General features: G+C 36.8%; 1 protein-coding gene across 8 annotated transcripts in view; it reads left to right on the forward strand.

Moving 5' to 3' along the window:
- The window catches only part of TTLL7 (tubulin tyrosine ligase like 7), a 160,146-nt gene that overhangs the window by 66,395 nt on the left and 69,980 nt on the right, over positions 1 to 23,771 (forward strand). For all 8 annotated transcript variants that reach the window (XR_002345115.1, XR_002345116.1, XR_002345117.1 and 5 more), the window contains exons 8-11: positions 2,489 to 2,653; positions 7,441 to 7,599; positions 12,883 to 12,977; positions 23,549 to 23,696. Coding sequence is in view for 4 of the 8 variants with exons in the window: in XM_021096373.1 (XP_020952032.1) it covers positions 2,489 to 2,653; positions 7,441 to 7,599; positions 12,883 to 12,977; positions 23,549 to 23,696 (567 nt within the window). In the remaining 4 variants the exon portion in view is untranslated. The remainder of the gene's footprint in view (positions 1 to 2,488; positions 2,654 to 7,440; positions 7,600 to 12,882; positions 12,978 to 23,548; positions 23,697 to 23,771) is intronic.

The raw sequence follows: 23,771 nt of genomic DNA on the forward strand, positions 1-23,771 counted from the left end.
TTCTGGTTTCTTAAGTTGTCTGTATGTGATTTGCTTCAGTAGATTGGCTTAGGAAATAAGAAAGCCTGGGAGTCAGGAAATGTAGCCTCTAGGGTTTCACTTTGCTGAGTGCTCTTGAAACACATAATCTCCTGGCTTTGATTTTCACATGTATGAAAATAAGGATATTCTCCTGTGTAAATGTCAGTGTTGTTCATGTATCTGTAAAATTTCATGATCATATTCCTACAGGGAGATATGAACAATTTAAAAAGTGAAATACCAAATGTTGTCTAAAGTGAGATCATAATTATATAAAAGGTAAATTTAAGAAAAAGGTGGAACAAAGAAACCAAAATCCTCTCATTGGCTGTTTCAGGACAGCAGACTGCTGCAACTCTTTCCCTTATTCTTATTTCCAATTTTTAAAATAGCGAGTGTGTATTTTATAATGATCTGTATATTTCTGTAAGAATTGAATATTGATGAATTCTATATATGGAGATCATAAGAGAAAGCTTCATACACTGCAATATAATAAACATTCATTTTTTGCTACCAATGTAGCAGCCAATCCTCGAAAAGTTTTGTCAATCCCAGTTCATTATATTGAGTCTGCATGCTGAAAAATAGGGTGGAGTGTAGTTATTTCCTTTTCATCCTTTGCAGGTTGCTATTTGATTCATAGCTGCCATTATGTCTTCTATGGCAAACGTCCAACTGACAATGAACTGTTTAGAAGGGGATTTTTGTCAAGGTAGATGTGAAATTGTGGAATTTCGAATCCTACTTACAAAGATAATGTTTTAAGAAAAATGCAAAGTTCCATTTCTTACTCACTTTTTCACTAGGGTAGCTAGAGTTTTTATTACTAAAACTGCCAAATGACAGCTCCTCAAAATATTACTTTCCAAACAAAAATGATTTCTATTTTGGAAACTAGGAAATATTGTAGTTTGATTGATTTCTTTTTTCTTTAAATCAAGCACTTAAAATTAGACAAGTGGGAGGTTTATGCTCTTTCTTTTAAGCATCACTTAAAGCTTTCACTACTTTTCATGAAGGTAGGTACTGTGTCTCTCCTGTTAATCTTTGCATCCATAGTGCCCAGCACATATTCCTGCCAGTAGTGGGTGCTCCTTGAATATTGCTCAGTGAATGAAAAAGAAATTCTTAATAATTGGTAGGCATATGAGCTAGTAAACAATATGTAACTCATATGATCAGTTCTGGATGTTTGCTTCAAAGGTTTTAGTGCTATAGACCTAAGTAACTACAGTAAAAATGAAATATGATAGAAATATCATTGGTTATTAACAAATCAAATACTAATCATGTGCCTGAAGTATATATTCACTGTGATGCAACATTGCTATCTGAGTAATCTTTGGGAGTAGGATCATGGAGATAGGATTTATAGACCTCACGAATGTTTATGATAGACATATAAGGTGCCATTAGATGTCTATTACTTGACAATTATCAGAAGATTTTTATGAGCATACATTTTTTTAAAAATGTGTTTGATTTATAGTGTTGTGCCAATTTATGCTGTACAAAGTGACCCAGTCCTACATATAGGACATTCTTTTTCTTATACTCTCTTCCATCATGTTCTATTCCCAGAGATTGGATATAGTTCCCTGTACTGTATAGTAGGACCTCATTGCTTATCCATTCTGAATGTAAGAGTTTGCATCTACCAGCTGCAAACTTTCCTATGAGAAGTTTTAAATGTTGGATTCTTTCTCAAGTCTATTTGAGGATAACATTATCAACAAACAGAAGACTATAAAGAGACTATAAATTTACTGTTAATCATTTAGGCGTCTGTCCAGCTTTGTGCAGTGCTTCAGTCTGCTGACTGGAAGTGCACCGTGTCTCATTAACCAGTTATAGCTTGGGAGGGAAGAGCTTGTGTTAGGTCGCTGCCCTCTTGATTTCTACTACTACCTTGAGCTTTCATTTTTTAGCTTTCTTTGAAAAAGACACAGAATGTTCTCTCAGAAAATTCATCTCCCAAAACAAATCAGGGTGAAAATTTTAGAAAAACAAAAACAAACGAACTAAGAAAAACAGACTTCAAACTTAGAGAATTCTTCTTGCTTAGCAATATAGAGTTTCACATTGGTCATTTTCTAATATATCCTTATTATTTTGCTTAGCAATATATAGTTTCACATATCCTTATTATTATCCTTGCTTAGCAATATATAGTTTCACATTTTTCATTGTTGTATATATCCTTATTATTTTAATACTTTCCATGGTAGATATATTTTGAATAATATACAAAGTAACTCTGTATATGGCTACATTCACATTCACAATCCTTTTAAGGAAAATGTACCATTCAATTTTATATGAAAATGATATAATCATGAAGTTATCAGTCTGATACTTTAAACTTTAAAATTGTCTTTCATCTTTTGGATGCTTTCTTTTCTGTGAAGCCACATGGTTCTAGAGTCTCATAGGTGATAATGACTTTGGTTCTTATTTGTTACAGACCCAGTTATACATGCATCTGACAAACTACTCTGTGAACAAGCACAACGAGCATTTCGAAAGGGATGAAACTGAAAACAAAGGCAGCAAACGTTCCATCAAATGGTTTACAGAATTCCTACAAGCAAATCAGCATGATGTTGCTAAGTTTTGGAGTGATATTTCAGTAAGACTATACCATTCCACAATTTTAACTGCCTTCCCTGATATTAATTTAAAGGATCATCAACCATTTTAAATAAAAAACAAATTACATTAGATGGCAGATAATGTGTGTGTTTTTATGAAGAAAGTGGAATTTGTCATGGCCCTTGATAGATAAGCAATATTTTTACTGCTTGGGATGGGAAAGAGGGAATTCTAAATGGAGGCAAAAGTGTTAAGTAAAAGCACGGAGGCATGAGAATAGTTAAAAGTGACCCAGGTTGGCACATAGTGTATTTGTGGGAGATTCCTGAGGACTTGGGGCTGAAAAGATATTTGGAGGCCAAGTTTTAGGTCTGAAAATCAAGATTTAACTTGGTAGGCAGTAAGAATTCATTTTTAAGGAGGAAAGTTATAAGGCCAGAGACCATGAATGTAGAAGATAAATCTGAAAATGGGTGTAGAATGGGTTAGAGGGAAGACCAAGAGTAGGTAGAGGATGGTACTTGGGAGTAGTTTAAGTGAAAAGAATGGCCTGAGTTGAGCCACAGTAAAAGAGATGACAGTGAGGTAGACAGTGGGACTATGTGAATGTTTGGAAGGGTTGGTGTCAGGTGGGGTGGGGAGCTTGGGGAGAGAGGAAGAAGTATTCAGAGATTCTGCTGCAGTTTTAAGGAGTAATATAGGGAAAATGAGTGTGGCTCATTATCTGAAATAGTGTAAGAAGGAATTTATTTTGAGAAGATGTAGAGCTTAGTTTTTGAGATGAGGGGAAAGAGTTCTATTCATTTATTTATTAGTTCATTCATTCATTTATTCATTTACTCAGTGAACATTTATTGAACCCATACTATAAGCCCGTCTCTGGATGATAATTTGAAGACTCCTAAGATACAGCTTTAGGCTTCAAAAAACTTGAGTTTGGTAGGAAAAATGTGCACATAAATTGTTAATGAAATGCAGCGTAGCAAGTAGAAAAATAGAGGCCTACACTGGATTCTGTGGAGATGTAGTGGAAGCCCACATAGAGGAGCTCTGGTGCATGGGGGTGGGAGGGAGGACTACCTGGAGGCATTGACACCTGCGCTGAGTTTTTTAAAGTCCATGAGGCTATGATGAGTTCTATTTTAGATGGGTTGAACTTGAAATGCTGTCTCAGGTAGCAAAGACAAGCAGACAATTAAAAGTGTATAGATGGGTGCAATTGATAACTAAAGCCATGGTGGTGGATGCAGTTCCAAATGGTAAGGGTAAAGAGAGAAAAGAGAACATGCATGAGAAGTTGACCTTGGTGAAACAGACCCTTTATTAATCCTAGCAGAAATATCAAAATGGTATTCAGAGTTGGAGGAGTGTGTCTGTTGAAAAGACTTAATAACATGATTAGTCTTTACGATTTGATTCAGCTTTCCTTCTGGGACAAATAATATGTATTTAAATAAATGTATCATGGAAAATGGACATGAAACAGTTCATTGTTGGTTGAACTCGGTTCTCTTGAGAAAATCAAAGAGAAAGTCAGCATCATTGTGTTTATTCTTTTTCTGATTTTTTTGTTGGTTGATTTTTTTAAAAAATCTTATTTTCTGTGTCACAGAATGTACACCCAAAGGTCCTTAGGTGTCAGACAAGTGAAAAGGAGTGAAGTAGTCTGGATAGAAGAAAATAGGGTGTGCTGGGAATGGTGGTGCTTTGATGAGCATAAGAGGTCTAAAGGAGATGGATACCACTCAGCACCAGCCTATTGGTGCCTTGTGGTATTTTGGGCCCAGTCCGCCTTTTTCTTATAATTTTTCAATAGATGCCATACATTTCCTGATTTATAAATGTTGGCAACAAATTCAAAAATTTTAAAAATATAGGCACTTCAATTGATTTTAAAGTTTTTCCATTTGGATTTGGTCAGATGCTCACCAATTTATTAACCTCCTACTGTATGTTCCTGAAGGACTGAAAACATCTGGACAAGAAATTTGATTCCAACAATGCTGTTTATTTATTTATAAGCCAGTTTTTTTTTAATTCCAAAAATATTCTACTAATGAGAATTTATTATCAGAAGCATCAAAGTGGTGAAATTGGCAGTTTGGGGATGGTAGTTCATTGATGGAAAACCCTACTTGGTGATGCCTGGAAGATTTAATGAATAGGTTGTTTGATGACTAGCTCATTGGTACCAAGAAAGTTTTGGATGCCCTCTGGTATTCTTTTTTCTCTACCAAAATTTTCACTTCCATATGGGTTTGATTCTTTGGAGAAGTCGTTGTGAAAAGGTGGAAGCTGTTGGGTTGCCTTGGTGAGGAATGTACAGAGAGAAAAATGAGTATAATTAACTTTATAGACGTCGGTTTTAAGTGATACTTTCCTTACATAATTGAATTAGGAGAAGGTATACAACTAAGATGATACTAATAAGAAGGTATGGAAATTAGAGCCTAAAATATCATTTTCAGATATGACCTGAACATTCAAATGTGGGCCTATTAAGTTCTGACACACATTTCATGATCTTTTCTATAAATGGGTAAATTTTGCTTCATTCTTGACTACATTAGTTATAATGTATATTAATAATCTATAAATAACCAATTAGTTAAAAATTAGTAGATGGTTAACTTTTCCAAGAATTAACCATCTACTAATTCTTACAATTATCTTGTCAAACTCTGTGCATTTATGTAACTTAAATAATTTCCCTTCTTTATTAAGAATGCACGTACTTATACATATCTTTTCAACGTGACTCACTGGGATAATATCAAAAGAGAATGGTAAGAGGAGGTGGAGAGGGCAATTGTGCAGTAAATTTTTATCTTAATAGTTTACAGGTGTCATGAATTTAACAGAACTTTTTTCAATGACTACTTTACTGATGGTCATTTCTCTAAAAAGTAGCTGTCTATATATGAAAATTAACATTTGTCAATACCCTCCATGAAGAAAAGATATATGTACTTTTTTTGGTGGTCAACAATGAATAAGAAATCAATAGAGTCAGGCCATAGTGGTTAAACATAACTTTAGTAACTCATAAAATCATCCTTATCGAATACTTTTTATACACTTTAGGTGCAACTCTACGAATCACCTTTCAAAGAAATGTTGGAAATTCTCAAAAGCATTAGTGGAATTTGATTTGATTGGTGGCATTTGTGTTTGGTTATACCATTTCTGATTTCACATAAACCTGCAGTCTTGCCCTTACACTCCTAAAGTGGTTGTTTTTATGTAGAAAAAATCGCAGATTTGCAATTCAGTCTAAATATTTTCTCTCCCCCCACCCCAGACTGTCTTTTTTTCATATAGACACTTTTTAGCCAAGGTTTTAACTACTTTTTCCCATTCAAGTGGTTTCAGTAATAACATGGCATTTCTATTTTATCTCCATATATTTTGATGCTACCATGAATTTGTTATTTTGAATAAAATTCCTAAGAACAGCCTCTCATGGCATCTCTGATATCCCCAAATATGGTCTGGATTAGAATTCTGAGTAACAGGGAGGTTAACTTCTGTCTTCTCTGTTTTCCTCTCATATGATAAATGTAGCTCCCGCCAGGCAGGGTGATGTTTGAGTCTGATCTGCCATGTGAGGTAGATTTCTAGAATGATGGACTAACTATAACAATAGCAGCTAAATTGCTAACCCTTCTTGAAGGTTTACTCTGTTCTAGGCACCATGCTAAGCATTTTTCCTGGAGTCTCATTTTGTCCTTCCATCAGTCTTTCAGGGCAGGTATTGTTACTACTGCCAGTTTACACTTGGGAGAAATGAGACTCATAAAGGTTAAGCCACAGGGGTGCACATTGAGCCAATAGGAAAGCCTAGAATGAACCCAGAAATTCTGACTTTGGAGCCAGATTCTTAACTGTCATGCTCTACTGCCTACACCTGTAGAGAAGGTGTTAAAAAGATAATGTATTCTCAACTAAAACCAGTGAGACAGCTTTTCCACAATTCATAGCTTGTTCTCAAACTTCAGTAGACCCTTTTCTTTTATTAGCGTTAGTAACTCACCCTAGTAGTATTATGTGTCCTCACAGCAAATGTTAATAGCTAGTTTGTTAATTGGCAGTACTCTCATGTCAGAGAAGGCTTATGAGCTACAAAATTATCACTGCACAGAGAAATCTAACTCTCCTACATTCTGTCTTCCTGGGCTTTCAGCCTTTTTCTAAGTGGAGGTTTTGTAATATTGTTTGTGAAGTAGTTTACTCTCTTTGTAATTTTCTTCCCTCCCATCTCTTCCCCTTCTATGTGGTTTCTGAAAAGGCGAGCATAGGATCCTACCCTTACTTATTCAGCAAATAGAAGCCAATTTATAAACTTTTACTTATTTTGTGAGCATTTACCAAATGCCAGGCACTATCGTAAGCACTGGGAATGGGATTATAAATAATGCAGACAAAGATGCTATTTTAACAAAAAGAGAAAAAGACCAGCTGGTTCTGTGCTGTGTAGTGATGGAGGAAGGAAAGAGGCATGGGTGCCTGCTCTTGACTCAGGGGTCAGGGAAGGACCCTGAACATCAAGGAGCCAGGCATGGGAATCTTGGGGGAGGGTGTCCCAGGAAGAGGGAACTGCTAGTGCCAGAGGCCTCAAGAAGGCAAGCCTGCTGGAAGGCAGTGGGCATGAAGAGTTGGATACAATGAAGTCAGAGCTGCAGCAGAAGTGAGGTGCCACAGAGTTTTCTGAACCTGGCCAGGATGTTAGCTTGTAAATTCAGGCCTTGCTTCCATGTATGCAAGCCAGATACAATGAAATAAGTCTTTTCATCTTTTTTTTTTTTTAAATCACAATCTTTATAGGAATTGGTGGTAAAGACCCTGATTGTAGCAGAACCTCACGTCCTGCATGCATATCGAATGTGCAGACCTGGTCAGCCTCCGGGAAGTGAAAGTGTCTGCTTCGAAGTGCTGGGGTTTGATATTTTGTTGGATAGAAAACTAAAGCCATGGCTTTTGGAGGTAAGGGATTTCTTTAAGAAGAAAGAGAAATGATCACTGTTCTTGTATATTATAACAAATGCTTTTGAAATGTGTACTTGGCCCATTGTTTCGTTAAATGGCGTATGTGGGAGGAAGAGAAGGAAAATTCAGGGAACACAACAGTTACAAAAGTGGATCAATGTGTGTTTGATCTTACTTTTCCCAAATTAGTATTGGGTATATTTCTAGGTCAGGAAGTTTACATATACGCATGGATCTGCTTTTACAGATTTGTTGTTTACTTTCTCAGCCTCACAGCTTTACTGCTTTATGATTTCTGCGTGTTGTCTTTCCTCTCTGTGGGTATCTGGACTGCAAGACTGTAGCCTGCCTGGTTGCAGTGTGTCTGAGAGGAGAGAGGCTCCAACTGGCTCATTAATTAGTACTTAATACCTAAAACCCCAGGTGGCCTGCATTCTCTTCAAGGCTGTATTATATGCTTGGGGCTCCCCTCCTGTCTAGTCTATCAACTATGCCTTTGGGTTTGCTGCCAGACCCTGGTATGGTCAGAGTCGTCATTATTTTTCTTAGATTATAAAAGGTCAGATAACATTTGGAAGATATGGAATAATTTAAAGGAAATAAAAATAATCTCTGTTTCAGATTTTTGCACCAGAGTTCCTTTGTGGCACAGTGGGTTAAGGATCTAGCATTGTTACTGCAGTGGCTTGGGTCACTGCCATGGCTTGGGTTTGATCCCTAGCCAGGGAAATTCCACATGTTGCAGGCATGGTCAAGAAAGAAAAAAAGACTTTAGTACATTTTCGGTCATGGTTATAATTATATACAGAAGAAAGCTAGAAGTCATGTGGTCTTATGGTACCCCCATCCATCATAGACCACATGGCCACAAAATACTATTTATCAAACTTTGTAAGGAAAAGAATACCTGTCTGAATACTTAATGTTTACCAGATTAGTTACATTTTAAGGAACATATTACTATAGACAATAGCATCAACAACCACCTTTTAAGTAGATTCTCTTTTTTTGTTAATGATGTGGAAGTTGAAAGGTACATCTGTAAAGTCAAGGTTTGCAAAAGCAAATTGAATGAATGATAGGTGAGATCAAGACATTCAAAATGTGTTTTTAGGAAATAGATGTTTCTAATTTGAGGGCTACTGGTTTCATGTGTGTGTATGTGGACTTTACTTGGAGCAAATCATGTGTAGTCCATTTCCAGTCAAATATAGTCCCGTCAGGTGTTCAAATTTTTCTCTTGCCTGGGTCCTAGAAATAAGATAAATGTGAAGAATTTTGCTTATCACTTTGCTTCCTCCATTCCTTGGAAATGAAAGTGCTTGACTCTGGGTCCTTCACCTTACTAATTCTTAATATTTTCTTTAGTTTTATTGTTTTCCTATTCTTACTTTCCTTTCCTGTTCTTACCTGTATTTTTTGTTTTTCTTCCCCTGCTTCTTGTCTTTTATCCCTGGTGGGATGCAAGAGAAGTGAAGGCACGTGCATGAAGTAAATCTGAAAGGATAGCAAGGGATAATGATTTTATAGATTTTTAATTTATCTGTTTTAAAAAAGACATTTGCCTAACTGGAGCTTTCCATTAGCTTGGTGGATTAGAATTGACTGAATGGTTGAATTCTGTCTTTTTTAAAGGCTTAAAATACCATTATTTGCATTCATGTTTCTTTGTACTTTATTCTCTCCATCATTTATAGATCAATAAGAACCACTAAAAACTCCACAATACCAAGAGCTAAATAACATTTATTTTCATCTATTCATTCTTTCATCATTTTCAGATCAATTGTAACCATTTAAACTCTGCAATAACCAGCAGCTGTGGTTAATGAACATTTACTATTGCCAAATGGTTAAAAGAATCTTACTTAGGTCTTGTTTCATTGTATTTTCTCCCAGTTACAATCATAGTAGTCCTAATATACACTGCTGAAAACCTTTTGGCGCCATCAAGTGGAATAAGGTAGAGAGTGCCTCTAGAATGTAAGGCACCTTCTGGAATAATTGCAGGCAGTGATTCATAGTGGTAAACTGCAGACATTTTCAATCATGGAAAACTTTCTTTTCTTTTCTTTTCTTTTTTTTTAGGGAAAAACTTGGAAATTGAGTGGAAAGTGAATATATTGCTAATACTTTAAGTGTCTTTGAGTTAATTTCAACAAGTCATTGGGCCAGGTGGTGGAGATAGAAGGAAAATAAGACAGAATACTTGTTCTGGTCCAGTGGGGAATCAGATATGTGTTTTATACTAATAGTTACAGGTATAAGTAGCGAACAGGGAGCCAGAACAAAGTGATTAATCTCTCTGTGTACATGTGTGTATTTGAGAGTTAAAATCTTTGCGAGAGGGAACACCTCAGCAGAGTATTTAAGGCTGTAGAGAGTGGAGTAGGGGCTGGGGACTGGGAAGGTTAGGGTTCAGGTTGAGGGAAAGTACTAGCCAGAGGGAGCAACACTAATTTAGGAGCACAGAATCTACTATGTAAACTTCTTTATGTGCATAAAATGATTGTGCTTATTTTGATAGATAACTCTGATTTGGATGGTTAATAAATAGTATTTATTAATTTAATTTGCTTTCTAATAATTTTCCTTTTTGCATGCATTTACAAGCTGCTGACCTTTAAGACTCTAATACCTGTGAGTTTTATCTGTTTTGCAATTGGCGTAGGAAGAACCAAAGAAGCCATTCACATTACAGAGTAGAATTTGGCTGGATTGGAAGCCTAATTTTCAGTATTTCTTCTGCCAGCCATTTGTGATTCTTTTTCTTTTTTCTTTTTATGGCCACACCTGCAGCATATAGAAGTTCCCAGGCGAGGGGTAGAATCACAGCTTCAGCTGAGGCCTACGCCACAGCCACATCAACACTGGATCCGAGCTGCATCTGCGATCTATACCACAGTTTGGGGCAACGCTGGATTCTTAACCCACTGAGTGAGCCTAGGGATCAAAGCTGCATTCTCACAGACACTGTGTTGGGCTCTTTAATCCACTGAGCTAATGGGAACTCCCTCCCATATGTGGTTCTTTTAAAAATGTTTTCTTTACCTTTCTCATAAAAGTTAAAATAATTCAAAATGTTAATTGAATTAATTTTTTCTACCTTTCTATGTATTAGTTTATTTAATGTGTAGGTATATTTCTTCATAGACCACTTTCTTTTATATGAGAGTAGAGTGAATAATCTGAAATAGATAAGAGAGGGTCTAGGAGTGCCTCTTTGGCTCAGCGGGCTTCCATGTGCCTCAGGTGCAGGTCCAGGAGCTTCCATGTGCCTCAGGTGCAGCCAAAAAAAAAAAAAAAAGAGGGAGAGGGTCTGAGATTGCGTTATACCAATGCCTCACTACCATCCCGGAGGAGAGATATGCCTAGCAGAATTCCAGACTACAATTTTGGAATGAAACACTAAGGACTTCCGTAAAGATAGATAACATTTCAGTGAATAACTTAATTGCCAGTTCCTAAATGTCTTTTTTTGTTTGTTTGTTAATAATTCTGTTACATGTAGCAGCAAAACTCTCTTTGTTTGATAACTTCCAGAGATCTGAATCAGTATCGAATGGTTGAAACTTTTTTTCATATGAAATATATTACTTTACCCCTTCTCTGCACTTTTTTTTTTTTCTTTTTAGTGCGTTCTCTGCCCTTGTAAGCAGAAGTACTTGGAACTTGGAAGTAGCAGATTAATAAACTTCCTTTCTCAAATTTACCTGAAATAAATGGATGGTCTTGCAATTACTACTCTCTTCCCCTAGAGACCACATCACACGGAGGGCAGCATGTTCATCACCTTCTAAATCAGAAATCAGCAAAGGCATATTATAATAAGGCATATCTCTATTTAAAAAAATACAGTTTGGCACTGTGTCTATAAAAGGAGTACCATCAAATGATGGCTTGAAAGATTTTCCCAATTCATTGTTAGGAGAAAAACTTGGATTATAAAATAGTACACTTAATTTAGAGTTGTATTTGGAAGATAAAATGAATATTATAAATATATATTTAGAAGAAATAGCTGGAACACCATTTATCAGATGGCTAATAATTTACGAGGTAGTGGGATTGCAGGTGATCTTTCTGTTGTTTGGCTTCTGTTTAGTTTTTCTGCAGTGATCCTGTGCCACATTTCTAACTAGAGGCATTTGTATTCCTGGCTGCTTTCTTAAGTATAATGTGCCATTTCCTTCAGCTATCAGTTGTAAAATGTGTGCTGTCAGTTATCTTGTCTCTTGTGATGGATTTGCATAAGATCACGCTCTTCTAAGACTGGTTTCGAGCATGTTTGTTAAGATTGCCTGTGGGGTTAGTTGGTCATGAAGCTCAGCTGTAGTTTTGAACTCAGCAGTACTCTCACCAGTTGAATTCTCAGAGTATTCTAAAACATCTGCTAGTACAATTACATTTTCATATCAACAACAAAAATGGTAACAAAACCCAACAATTACAAAGATAAAAACAAAAACAAAAAAACTCTAGCTCTTAAAGTGTCAGTATCTTGTATACTAGATTTCAGGGTGTATGTAGTTACTTCTTATTTTTCATCTTAATGAAATCCTGGAAATGATCTGGGAAAGTGGAACCATCACAAAAGGCTCTTTAACTCCAATGAGTTCTTAAACAGTTATAAAATAGTGGTTAGTCTGCAGCTACCTTTAATGGAATCCTCTGAGTAATTTTAATGAAATGAAATATAGTGAAAATTGATGAGCTGTTGTTTGATCCAGGTAGATAGAAATAAAATTTATTTTTTAGACAGCAATAGACAAATTCATCTAGAAGATCTGAAAGCAGTGAAGATAGGGCACTGATATTTTAATATGCGAGGTACATATATGTGTATAATTATTACTGTATGTAAGTAACACACATTATTTTCTATTACATTTTTATTCTTATTATTACTGGTCCTCTAACCTTTTTATAAGGGTGAGTCTCTTCAAACTTCCTCAAGTTAAAACTTAGAGTGCACGGGAGTAATAGACTGAAGAGAATGGAGGGGAAGGAGAGGGTAGATAGGCTGAGTGAAAATCCTGAGCTTCAGCAGCAGGAGGATGGGGTTAGTGATGACAGTCAATTCCTTGTAACTCTGTGACTTAGGTGATGGGGAAGGGAGGTGTGGCAATAGTGACTGGGACATCTGCCATATAGAGCTTTGAGATTTATTGTGGAGTCCTTCTATTGGTTGGGGATCCTACATTAGATTAACAAATTCGTACTGAGTATTGATTGACCTACCAACATCTGGTTACTCATTGTTTTCTTTGTAAATTTTAGATCAATCGAGCCCCAAGCTTTGGAACTGACCAGAAAATAGACTATGATGTAAAAAAGGGAGTGCTGCTAAATGCGCTGAAACTGCTAAATATAAGGTAAAGTGTTTCCTCCATCTTTTGGAATTTTTCCAGCATATTCGGCATAGAACAATTGGCTTGTAAATTTTGTATTCTTTGATTCCATTCTTCAAACCTATTTTGTTCTCTTCTTTTTAAATATCTTTCCCCCTCCTCCTGAACTCTCCTTCTTCTCCGCATATGATTTGAAGCTACAGTAAATATGTTTAGGTTGCATTGTTGGTATAATTATTTAATATAGAGTATGAGGTGGAATTAGAGAATACCTTAGGACACCCTCTATGTTGTTTTCCTCACCTCACAAGATGAAATTAAAGTAGAGATGTCATTCAGGAAGTAACAAATATTTAAACATGCATTTTCTACCTTTCTATGCAGAGGTCTTCCCACCGTATCATGCTGCCTGGGTAAACATAAAAGAGAAGCAGTTAAAGTTAACCTTCCCATGGAAAAGCATGGGCAGGAGTTCCTTCTTTTTATTTTTATTTTATTTTTATTTTTTTATTTATTTTATTTATTTTTTTGCCTTCTTTTTTAAGGCTGAATAATATTCCATTGTGTATATATCTATATATATATCATGTTTAAAAAATTCATTCATCCATTGATGAACATTTAGGTTGCCTCCATGTTTTAGCTGTTGTGAATAATGATGCAGTTACCATGGGAATGCAGGTATCTCTTTGAATCCTAATTTCAGCTTCTTTGGATATATGCCTAGAAGTGGCCTTGCTGGATGAATGGAATATTATTAGGCTGGTTGCAGTGTACATGATCATGGATGTCAAATATTTGAAGTGTCATCACATGGGAAAGCTTTTGGTTCATTATGAAAGAAATGTGTTAGAAGTTTAATTGTACTGCTTTCTGAAGTAATGAGCTTTCTGTCATTTTAAGTGTTCAGATAGCATTTATGGTATTGGATTAAAGCAAGTCTGAGGTCATTTAAGCTCAGCAATTTTATGATTTCAGTTGATCCTAATTGTCATTTCAAGAACTCTGAAAGAGTTGTGGGATGCTTTCAAGCAATTTACTCATTCGAAATGTTTCCAAGCATTTGGCAGATGCTTGAGTGAGAGGAGGATTTATATGGAAAACATTATTTTAAAAGAGATTCACATATAAACTTGTTTAGAAAATTTCATTTGACCACTTCTTTTGTATGATCAAAGCATTTGATTTGCCTCAATTCTACTGATATTTTGGTTATCCTGAAAGCAAGGAATAGAAAGGAAAGTTGTAAAAAGGGAAATTTTGTTTAGCTTACACAAGTGTATCAAGCATTTTCGATTATTTAAGCAATATGCCTATACTTTTGTTGTGTTTACTATTGTTGTGGAAGTTGAACTCTTTTTCATGTCTTTTTACTTTGCCAACAATGGTATTAATTCAGGACATTATCTGTGGGTGTTTTTGATCTTCTGAAAAGTGAGATATGTATGATTTAAGTGAGAAATTTCTAGACCTAAAATGGAGAGTTGAAATTCATCTTCCTTGTTTTCCTTAGTGTTTTTACACTAAGATAATGTAGCACAATTTTAATGTCTAGAGCATGCTAGTGAAACTTATATTGTGAATGTGCCTTTTCTCTCCAAGGAGATGGAGCCCTCCATGGGCATACATGTGTTATCCTTGTATTTCACTGTGGATTGGGGTGGAATAGACATGTCATAGTAACACACAAGAGGAAGTGATAACCCTAGGGAAATTCTTGACAATTTATTAAATATTATTGAATTAACTTTCCTATGAATTGCTTTAATTTTAGATAGAGTAAATTGTTCCATAGTTCCAGAAATTCCCTGTTTACATTCATGTTGATCAGACTATTGGTATGATCTTTTTTTTTACTGTGTTACCTCTCTGCTTAAGGACCAAAATGGATTTCTTTTTGCAGCACCTGCTCTGAGCTCCTTTTGTAATGTAACTTAACATCAACTTTTTCATGTTATTACCTATTTCTCTCCAACCCAAACTGTTTCGTCAGTTAAGCTGATGACCTCATTATCCCCCACGCCCTTATGTTGCCCATTCCCACTATTTTATTCTGTTCCCCACCCTGAATTCCTTTCCTTACTGTCTGTGACTCAAGTCCCCGTCTTTTATTGGGACAGCTTCCTTTTATTCCAATTTGTCTTTCTTTGAGCAGCAAGAGGAATTCTAGTCTGCAAGTACATGGCTTATCACTTTGTTTACTTTGTTATGTTCTCTGCTCTTCGACTTGATCATGATAGATTTTTCTTTTCAATTTGATTTAAGATCCTTGAAGTCAAGGAGTATATACTTTAGCATTCTACACAATTCATAATACAATGCTTTACTTACATAAATCATAATACAATGCTTTATGTAATATAATGCTTTATTCATAAGTACGGCATTAGTACAATTAGTACAATGTCGTGCAATTAGTACAATGTCGTACTTATGAATACCCCAGAGTTCATTTTGTTCTCTCTCCAGATATTGTAAACATATACTTTTAGTCTCAAGAAAATCCCGAAGAGTGTAGATTGCCCAGGGTGTTTCATCACCATCCCTGGGAATACAGACCATCATATTGGAGTCAGAATTTATCTCCTTTATACTCAGATTAGACTTGAGGTCTTCAAAGACACTAGGATATGAAAGGGGCTATATGCTGAATAAATAAAATAATAAACAAAAAATAAATAGTAAAGTAATAAGTAAAAAAATTTTTCCTGTTTTTTTTTGTGGGGTTTTTTGAGTAATAAAAAGGAAAGCCAATCTTGTGCTGTGGCAACATTCCTGGGTTGATAAAGAAGAATCTGTTTTCTTCCAGAAGTATTCTATTAGAATCATTAAAATAGAGTCTAGAAAAGATAGTCATAGTTCTGTGAGTTCTGAAATACTTATTAGTTTAGATCAGATTACCTGGCCATTGTTTGAAACCTGTTCAAGGGTGACAGATGTATGAGGCTTACAGCATTTAATGCTACCCTGCCCTTGAGAATTTATCTTCACTGGCCTTCTTTGATACTGTTCTCTGAGTTCTCTTAACTTTCAGCATTGCTCTGTTTCCTCTTACGATTTCACTTGCTTTTCCCTACTTGTCATTTTCTCATGTAATCTTGCTTCAGCCTTCTTTTCTTCTGTGTCAGTTTAAGTCACTTTTGTGGCATCACTTGTGAGTTAGCCACTGGAGTCCCAAATCTGCACCGGTATATAGCAAGGTATTTAGGTTCCTCTTTGAGCCCTCTAGGAGCATTTGCAACTCCCTGCTGACCATGCACACTAGATGCTTCTAGTCTCATAGGGGCTCAGTAAACAAGAAATGAGTGAGTAAGTGAGCTAGCAAGTGAGGAAGTAAGTAAATGAATGACTGGATGGATGTCCTGATGGCACTTTAAATTTGATATGATATGACCATTAGAAAAGGAATACAAAAATACGATACCTTTTAAAATTGTACCACACAAAATCAAATACCTCGGAATACACCTGACCAAAGAGGGAAAGGACCTATATGCCGAGAACTATAAAACCTTAATCAAAGAAATCAAAGAAGATGTAAAGAAATGGAAAGATATTCCATGTTCCTGGATTGGAAAAATCAATATTGTGAAAATGGCCATCCTACTCAAAGCAATCTACAGATTCAATGCAATCCCTATCAAATTACCCATGACATTTTTCACAGAACTAGAACAAACAATCCAAACATTTATATGGAACAACGAAAGACCCAGAATCGCCAAAGCAATCCTGAGAAACAAAAACCAAGCAGGAGGCATAACTCTCCCAGACTTCAAGAAATACTACAAAGCCACAGTCATCAAAACAGTGTGGTACTGGTATCAAAACAGACAGACAGACCAATGGAACAGAATAGAGAATCCGGAAATTAACCCTGACACCTGTGGTCAATTAATCTTTGACAAGGGAAGCAAGAACATAAAATGGGAAAAGGAAAGTCTATTCAGCAAGCATTGCTGGGAAACCTGGACAGCTGCATGCAAAGCAATGAAACTAGAACACACCCTCACACCATGCACAAAAATAAACTCAAAATGGATGAAAGACTTAAATATACGACAGGACACCATCAAACTCCTAGAAGAAAACATAGGCAAAACACTCTCTGACATCAACATCATGAATATTTTCTCAGGTCAGTCTCCCAAAGCAATAGAAATTAGAGCAAAAATAAACCCATGGGACCTCATCAAACTGAAAAGCTTTTGCACAGCAAAGGAGACCCAAAAGAAAACAAAAAGACAACTTACAGAATGGGAGAAAACAGTTTCAAATGATGCAACTGACAAGGGCTTAATCTCTAGAATATATAAGCAACTTATACAACTCAACAGCAAAAAAACCAATCAATCAATCAATGGAAAAATGGGCAAAAGACCTGAATAGACATTTCTCCAAAGAAGATACACAGATGGCCAGCAAACACATGAAAAAATGCTCAACATCGCTGATTATAAGAGAAATGCAAATCAAAACTACCATGAGATACCACCTCACACCAGTCAGAATGGCCATCATTAATAAATCCACAAATAACAAGTGCTGGAGGGGCTGTGGAGAAAAGGGAACCCTCCTGCACTGCTGGTGGGAATGTAAACTGGTACAGCCACTATGGAGGACAGTTTGGAGATACCTTAGAAATCTATACATAGAACTTCCATATGACCCTGCAATCCCACTCTTGGGCATCTATCCGGACAAAGCTCTACTTAAAAGAGACACATGCACCCGCATGTTCATTGCAGCACTATTCACAATAGCCAGGACATGGAAACAACCCAAATGTCCATCGACAGATGATTGGATTCGGAAGATGTGGTCTATATACACAATGGAATACTACTCAGCCATAAAAAAGGATGACATCATGCCATTTGCAGCAACATGGATGGAACTAGAGAATCTCATACTGAGTGAAATGAGCCAGAAAGACAAAGACAGATACCATATGATATCACTTATAACTGGAATCTAATATCCAGCACAAATGAACATCTCCTCAGAAAAGAAAATCATGGACTTGGAGAAGAGACTTGTGGTTGCCTGATGGGAGGGGGAGGGAGTGGGAGGGATCGGGAGCTTGGGCTTATCAGACACAACCTAGAATAGATTTACAAGGAGATCCCGCTGAATAGCATTGAGAACTATGTCTAGATACTCATGTTGCAACAGAAGAAATGGTGGGGAAAAAACTGTAATTGTAATGTATACATGTAAGGATAACTTGATCCCCTTGCTGTACAGTGGGAAAATAAAATAAAAAAAAATAAATAAATAAATTTGATATGACCCAAATTGAATTATCTTCTTCTTCAATCATATTTCTCTTGCTGAGTTTCTGCTAAGGAGTTACTTCTAAACTACTTCTAAACTATAAAGGCTAAATCTAATTATATGTTTTATGTACATTTTTAACTTATCCTACAAGCTAGAGATAAAAGATTGAATGAAATTTCCCCTCCTCAAGTAGCTCATTTATTAAAAAGGACTACATGGCTGATAGAAATGTACATACAATAATGATCACCCAGATCTAGTTTTCTGACTTTGCCAGAAATCAGAAATGGCAAAATCTATCTGCATCTAGGCCAGAAATCTGGGAGTTAGTCTGACCTCCTCCCTTTATTATGAATCAACAGAATTTGACAAATGTATGGCTTCTCCTTAATTTCTTAGTCTCCTCTTCAAGTTTAAGGACTTCTCATTTCTTCCCTGAACTATTTTATTTGTTTCCTTCCTTCCTTCAGCCCTGAACTTCACCCCATTTCCACTCTGTTGCTTTGTAGGTCATTTAACGAATGTTTATTGAGTATCCGCTTACTGGGAATTCAAAGTCTCCCATGATTCCTAGATTTCTGGCTTGGGTGTCTTGTTTGAAAATACGTCATTTACTTAAATAAAGGTTTTAGGTGAGAAACAGACTTATAAGTAATGGGGGAGGGTAGAAATGAAGAGATAATTCAGTTTTAAATGTACCAAGTTAGGCAGAATTGTTAAATGTGGGATTTGATACACAGGGCCTTAGGGGAGACAGACGTCTATTTGACTGACATCCACGTGTAGATTGCTGTTGAGATGTCGGATGAGAACATACAGATGGGGTGTACATACTGAGAAGTAAAGAGGGGCAAGGGCAGAGCCTGAGGGAGGGATTCCAGCATTTAAAGAGATATTTATAAACTGTAATATTATGATTGGACAGTTTCTACACCATCAGATAAAGCTTAAACATTGCGTACAAGGTGTTTTTCATCTTTAGATACAAGATTCCTTTTGATCTGGCCCTTGCATCTCTTACCAGTCTGATCTCTTTTTGTTCTTCTCCTTTCCCTGGGTTTGAATTAATTTTTCTAAGAGCTCTTGTGCAGTGCTATTTCACATGTCCATGGTTTTGTGTGTATTCTCATTCTCTCTTTCATCTCTGTCCCTCTGGTAAATGTCAACTCATTTTAAAAAAGTATAGTAATGTATGCTTAGAATTTACTATCTTAACCATGATAAATGTGCAATTTGGTGGTGGTAAGTACATTCACAATTTTATGCAGCTGTTACCATCATCCTTCTCTAGAACTTTTTTACTGTGTGAAACTGAAATTCTATACCCATTAAGCTACCTCCATTGCCCCTCTCACCAGCCCCTGGCAGCCACCATTCCTCTCTTTGTCCCTGTGAATTTGACTACCCTACATACCTCATATAAGTGGAATCATACACTTTGTACACTTTTGTGACTGCTTTATTTCACTTAATATAATGTCTTCAAAGTTCATCTATGTTGTAGCATGTGTCAGGATTTCCTTCCTTTTAAAGGCCAAATAATATTCCATTGCATGTATATACCACATTTTTGTCAACTCATTCTTAAATACCTAACTCTAATCTGACTTTCTGTTTGAAGCCTTTGTTGAAGCAAAGTGGTTTTCCTCCTCCCTTGCCAGCATGGACTTACTGGCACTTTTTAAATAGCATCCATTGTAACCTGCGCATTTATTCACATGCCATTGCCCTCCACCCCTTTAGACCATCTTAAACTTGAGGGCAATGGCTCTGTCTGTTCATCTTTGTATTTCCTGGGCCACCTCTAGAGCTAGTGCATAGTGAGTAAAATTTGGGTTGGAAGACAAGGGTTGGGGAAGGGCATTTCATTGAAAGCTATCTCCTTGTAGTAAGATAAGGGAGGCAAACACAGCATGTTCATAGAACTTCCAGAGATTCTGAATTACAGGAGCTGGAGTGTGCAAGGCCAACTGATTAGAAAAGAGAAATCCCTTGGATGGAATCACAGGGTAATGGGTAGTGGAAAAGGCTCCAGAAAGTATGAACAAAACTCCTTAGATCAGTGGATGGATACAGCTGGATGGAGAAATGTTGACTAAAATGCAGAGTGCATGGAGGTTTTTTTTTTTGGTTTTGGGTTAAGTTTAATTTTGGACTAAGAGTCATTAGTGCTGATTTATACCTAGATTTATAAAAATGCAAACACAGTTCTTAGAATGGCAGTATTCCCAGAAGCCAGAATATGGAAGCATTTCTCTAGGGAAAATGTCTTGGGGTGATTGGCTTTTCTTTGTTTCTAAATGTGTCTGAAAGACTTTCTTGGTGTGATTATTTCTGTTACTCTTCTTTATTGTATGTGCTTGATCCGTATGTGTGTCCGTATCCTTGTCAATGAGTGTCTTGTCTGCCATGGGTGTGCATACAGCTCTATGTTCATTTCTTCTACAGCGTTGTCACCACCGTATTCTCAATCCCTTTCTTAATTCTCCCTATTTCCTGTTATCTCATGTTTAATTTGTCTCCCAGTTTCTTTTCTTATCAGTTGTTTGGTCTTTGTTCCTCTCTTGTCTTCTTTTCATTTCTATTCCCCCTTCTGTCTTCTCCTTCCTTAAAATTGTATGCTGTATAGAAATGATTTTTCTAGATAAAATGGAATATAAAAAAATTTGCAAGTCAAGATCTACCTAAATCACAACATTTCCCCTTTCCACAAACAAAGGAAACTCAGACAAATTTAGTATTTATTCTTGGAAATATGATATTCTCCATCATCCAGCCACTAAAATCAGAAATCTTGTTGTCATCTTAGGTTCATCTCTTTTTGTTACTCCTCACATCTAATTAATAATAATAACTAATCATCAAGATATATTCATTTTTCCTCCACAATACACAATAACCCCTCAATCTTTTCTCTTTCTCTAGTCCCACTGCTGCTTCCCTAGTTCAGGCCCTCATGTTTCTTTTCTTTTCTTTCTTTTTTTTTTTTTTTTTTTTTTTTTTTGGTCTTATTGCCTTTTCTAGGGCCGCTCCCATGGCGTATGGAGGTTCCCAGGCTAGGGGTCTAATCGGAACTGTAGCCACTGGCCTACACCACAGCCACAGCAACGCAAGATCCGAGCCACGTCTGCAACCTACACTACAGCTCACAGCAACACCGGATCCTTAACCCACTGAGCAAGGCCAGGGACAGAACCCACAACCTCATGGTTCCTAGTCAGATTCGTTAACTACTGCACCACCACGGGAACTCCAGGCCCTCATATTTCATATTTGCCAGTGAAGTAGATTGTATCTGGGTTTTTTTTTTTTTTTTTTTTTTTTTGCCTTTTTAGGGCTGCACTGAACCTGTGGCATATGGAAGTTCCTAGGCTAGGCGTCAAATAGGAGCTGCAGCTGCCGGCCTACACCACAGCCAGAACAATGCTGGATCCAAGCTTCATCTGTGAGCGACAACACAGCTCATGGCAACACCAAATCCTTAACCCACTGAGCAAGGCCAGTGATTGATCCTGCATCCTCATGGATACTAGTTGGGTTTGTAACCACTGAGCCACAACAGGAACTCCCAGATTCTATCTGTTTTGGTCTATTCAGGCTGCTATAACAAAATACCATAGACTGAGTAGGTTATAAATAACAGAAATTTATTTCTCAGGGTTCTGGATGTTGGTGGTCTAAGACCAGGGTGTCAGCAGGGTTGAATGAGGTCTGCTCCTGGGTTATAGACTTCTCATTGTGTCCTAACATGGCAGAGGGGTCAAGGGAGTTCTCTAGACGCTAAGCCCTTTCAAGAGGATTCCACCTTATGACCTAAGCATCTCCTAAAGGCCCCACCCGCTAATACCATCACCTTAGGTGTTCAGATTTCAACATAATTAGTTTTGGGATGGGGATTGGTCACAAACATTCAGACCATAGACCATCTTAATGGCCTGCTTCTTCCTCATCCAATTCTAAGCTACTGTACATATTACCAAGGTATAATCTTTAAAACATGTGGTAAAATTATGTATGCCCTTCTCTTTTAAAATTCACTTCCCACCTCCACCAACTGCCTAAAGTTCAAGTTGAGTCTCAGTAGCCTAGTATTAAAACTTTATAATTAGCTGAGTTTCTTGTATTTACAAATAGCTCCAGCCATACAAAATGACTTTCAATTTTCTGAATATATTTATTCTTTTTCCCAAATTATTCCTTCTGCACGTTCACTTGTTGAACTCCTGCCACTCAAATCTTAGTGTTGTCATGGAAGATAATAGATCAGTTTTCTAAAACTCTTGCAAGTTCAAGTTGTGAGGTAGTGCATTCTTGAAGCAAAAGAACACTCTGTTATTTAGGGCATTGGCCCCATATTCTTAATGCAATCCCCTGCTGAATTGAATGGGACCTCATGTGGACTTAAGCATGTCTTTTACCAGTCTACACCGGAAGCTGGCTAAATAGCCTCCTTGTACCCTTACCTTTGGTTTACACCTTAATACGAGCCCTACCAGACTAATGAAATTGGAAGGCATAGGAATGTAAGCTCAAGAATAAGAACTCCATTTTTTTTCCTATGGCTGAGGGCAGAGTTGGCTTTGCTTTTCCCCAGAGTCCACCTTCTTCCTGCTAGACCTTTGAGGGTGGGCAATAGGAGTGTAAGTTGGAGGGAGAGGGGAGAAGAGACCTCAGGCTTATCTGATTGTACCAGCTCTGTGGGAGGGAAGAGAGAGAAAAGAGGTTCAGAGGAAAGCAGTCACACAGCGGGACTTTTCTAATAAAAATCAGACTCATTTTTCATGATTGGGCAAAAAATGAGAAGGGCTATGCAGATGCTATCAAATAAGCAATGGTTGTTAAGGTGTGATTTCAACCAGAATTGAAAATATGCTAGAGTGTTCAGTATAAGTGACAGTGCTCAAATAGCAACAGAATTGGTTGAAAGAAGAAAAAGGAAAGAGCGTTTATTTAGGATCTGACCTATTAACGTTAGCACGAGTTAATTTTTATAAGAACTCCGGGAGAGAAATGCTGGGGTTAACATTTACAAGATGGGAAAACAGACCCATCAGTTAATTGAGCTAAGATTGTTTAGCCGGTAAGTGGCTGTATTTCTCCATTTTATCTTATTATCTTTGAACTTCTGTTTACTATATGGAGAACCGTGTTTGATGAATGACTAGACTAGATGAATATAACAAATGTGAATATATAAATTTAATATACATTGATTCCTGTCCCCATTGTGTCTCCTCTTCTGCTAATTCTCCTCACAGGGATAAGTTCAGAGCTAATTTGAATTATAGAAGATGGTCTTATGCTTTATATTTTAGGACCAGTGACAAAAGGAGAAACTTGGCTAAACAAAAAGCTGAGGCTCAAAGGAGGCTCTATGGTCAAAATTCAATAAAAAGGCTTTTACCGGGCTCCTCAGACTGGGAACAGCAGAGACACCAGTTGGAAAGGCGGAAAGAAGAGTTGGTATGAAAATTTTAACAACATACCTACAGTTTGAACTGCATAAGTCATTGTCAGGTTTTATTTGTAAAATGTCTT

This window comes from Sus scrofa, chromosome 6 (assembly GCF_000003025.6).
Source record: "Sus scrofa isolate TJ Tabasco breed Duroc chromosome 6, Sscrofa11.1, whole genome shotgun sequence".
Classification (NCBI taxonomy): domain Eukaryota; kingdom Metazoa; phylum Chordata; class Mammalia; order Artiodactyla; family Suidae; genus Sus; species Sus scrofa.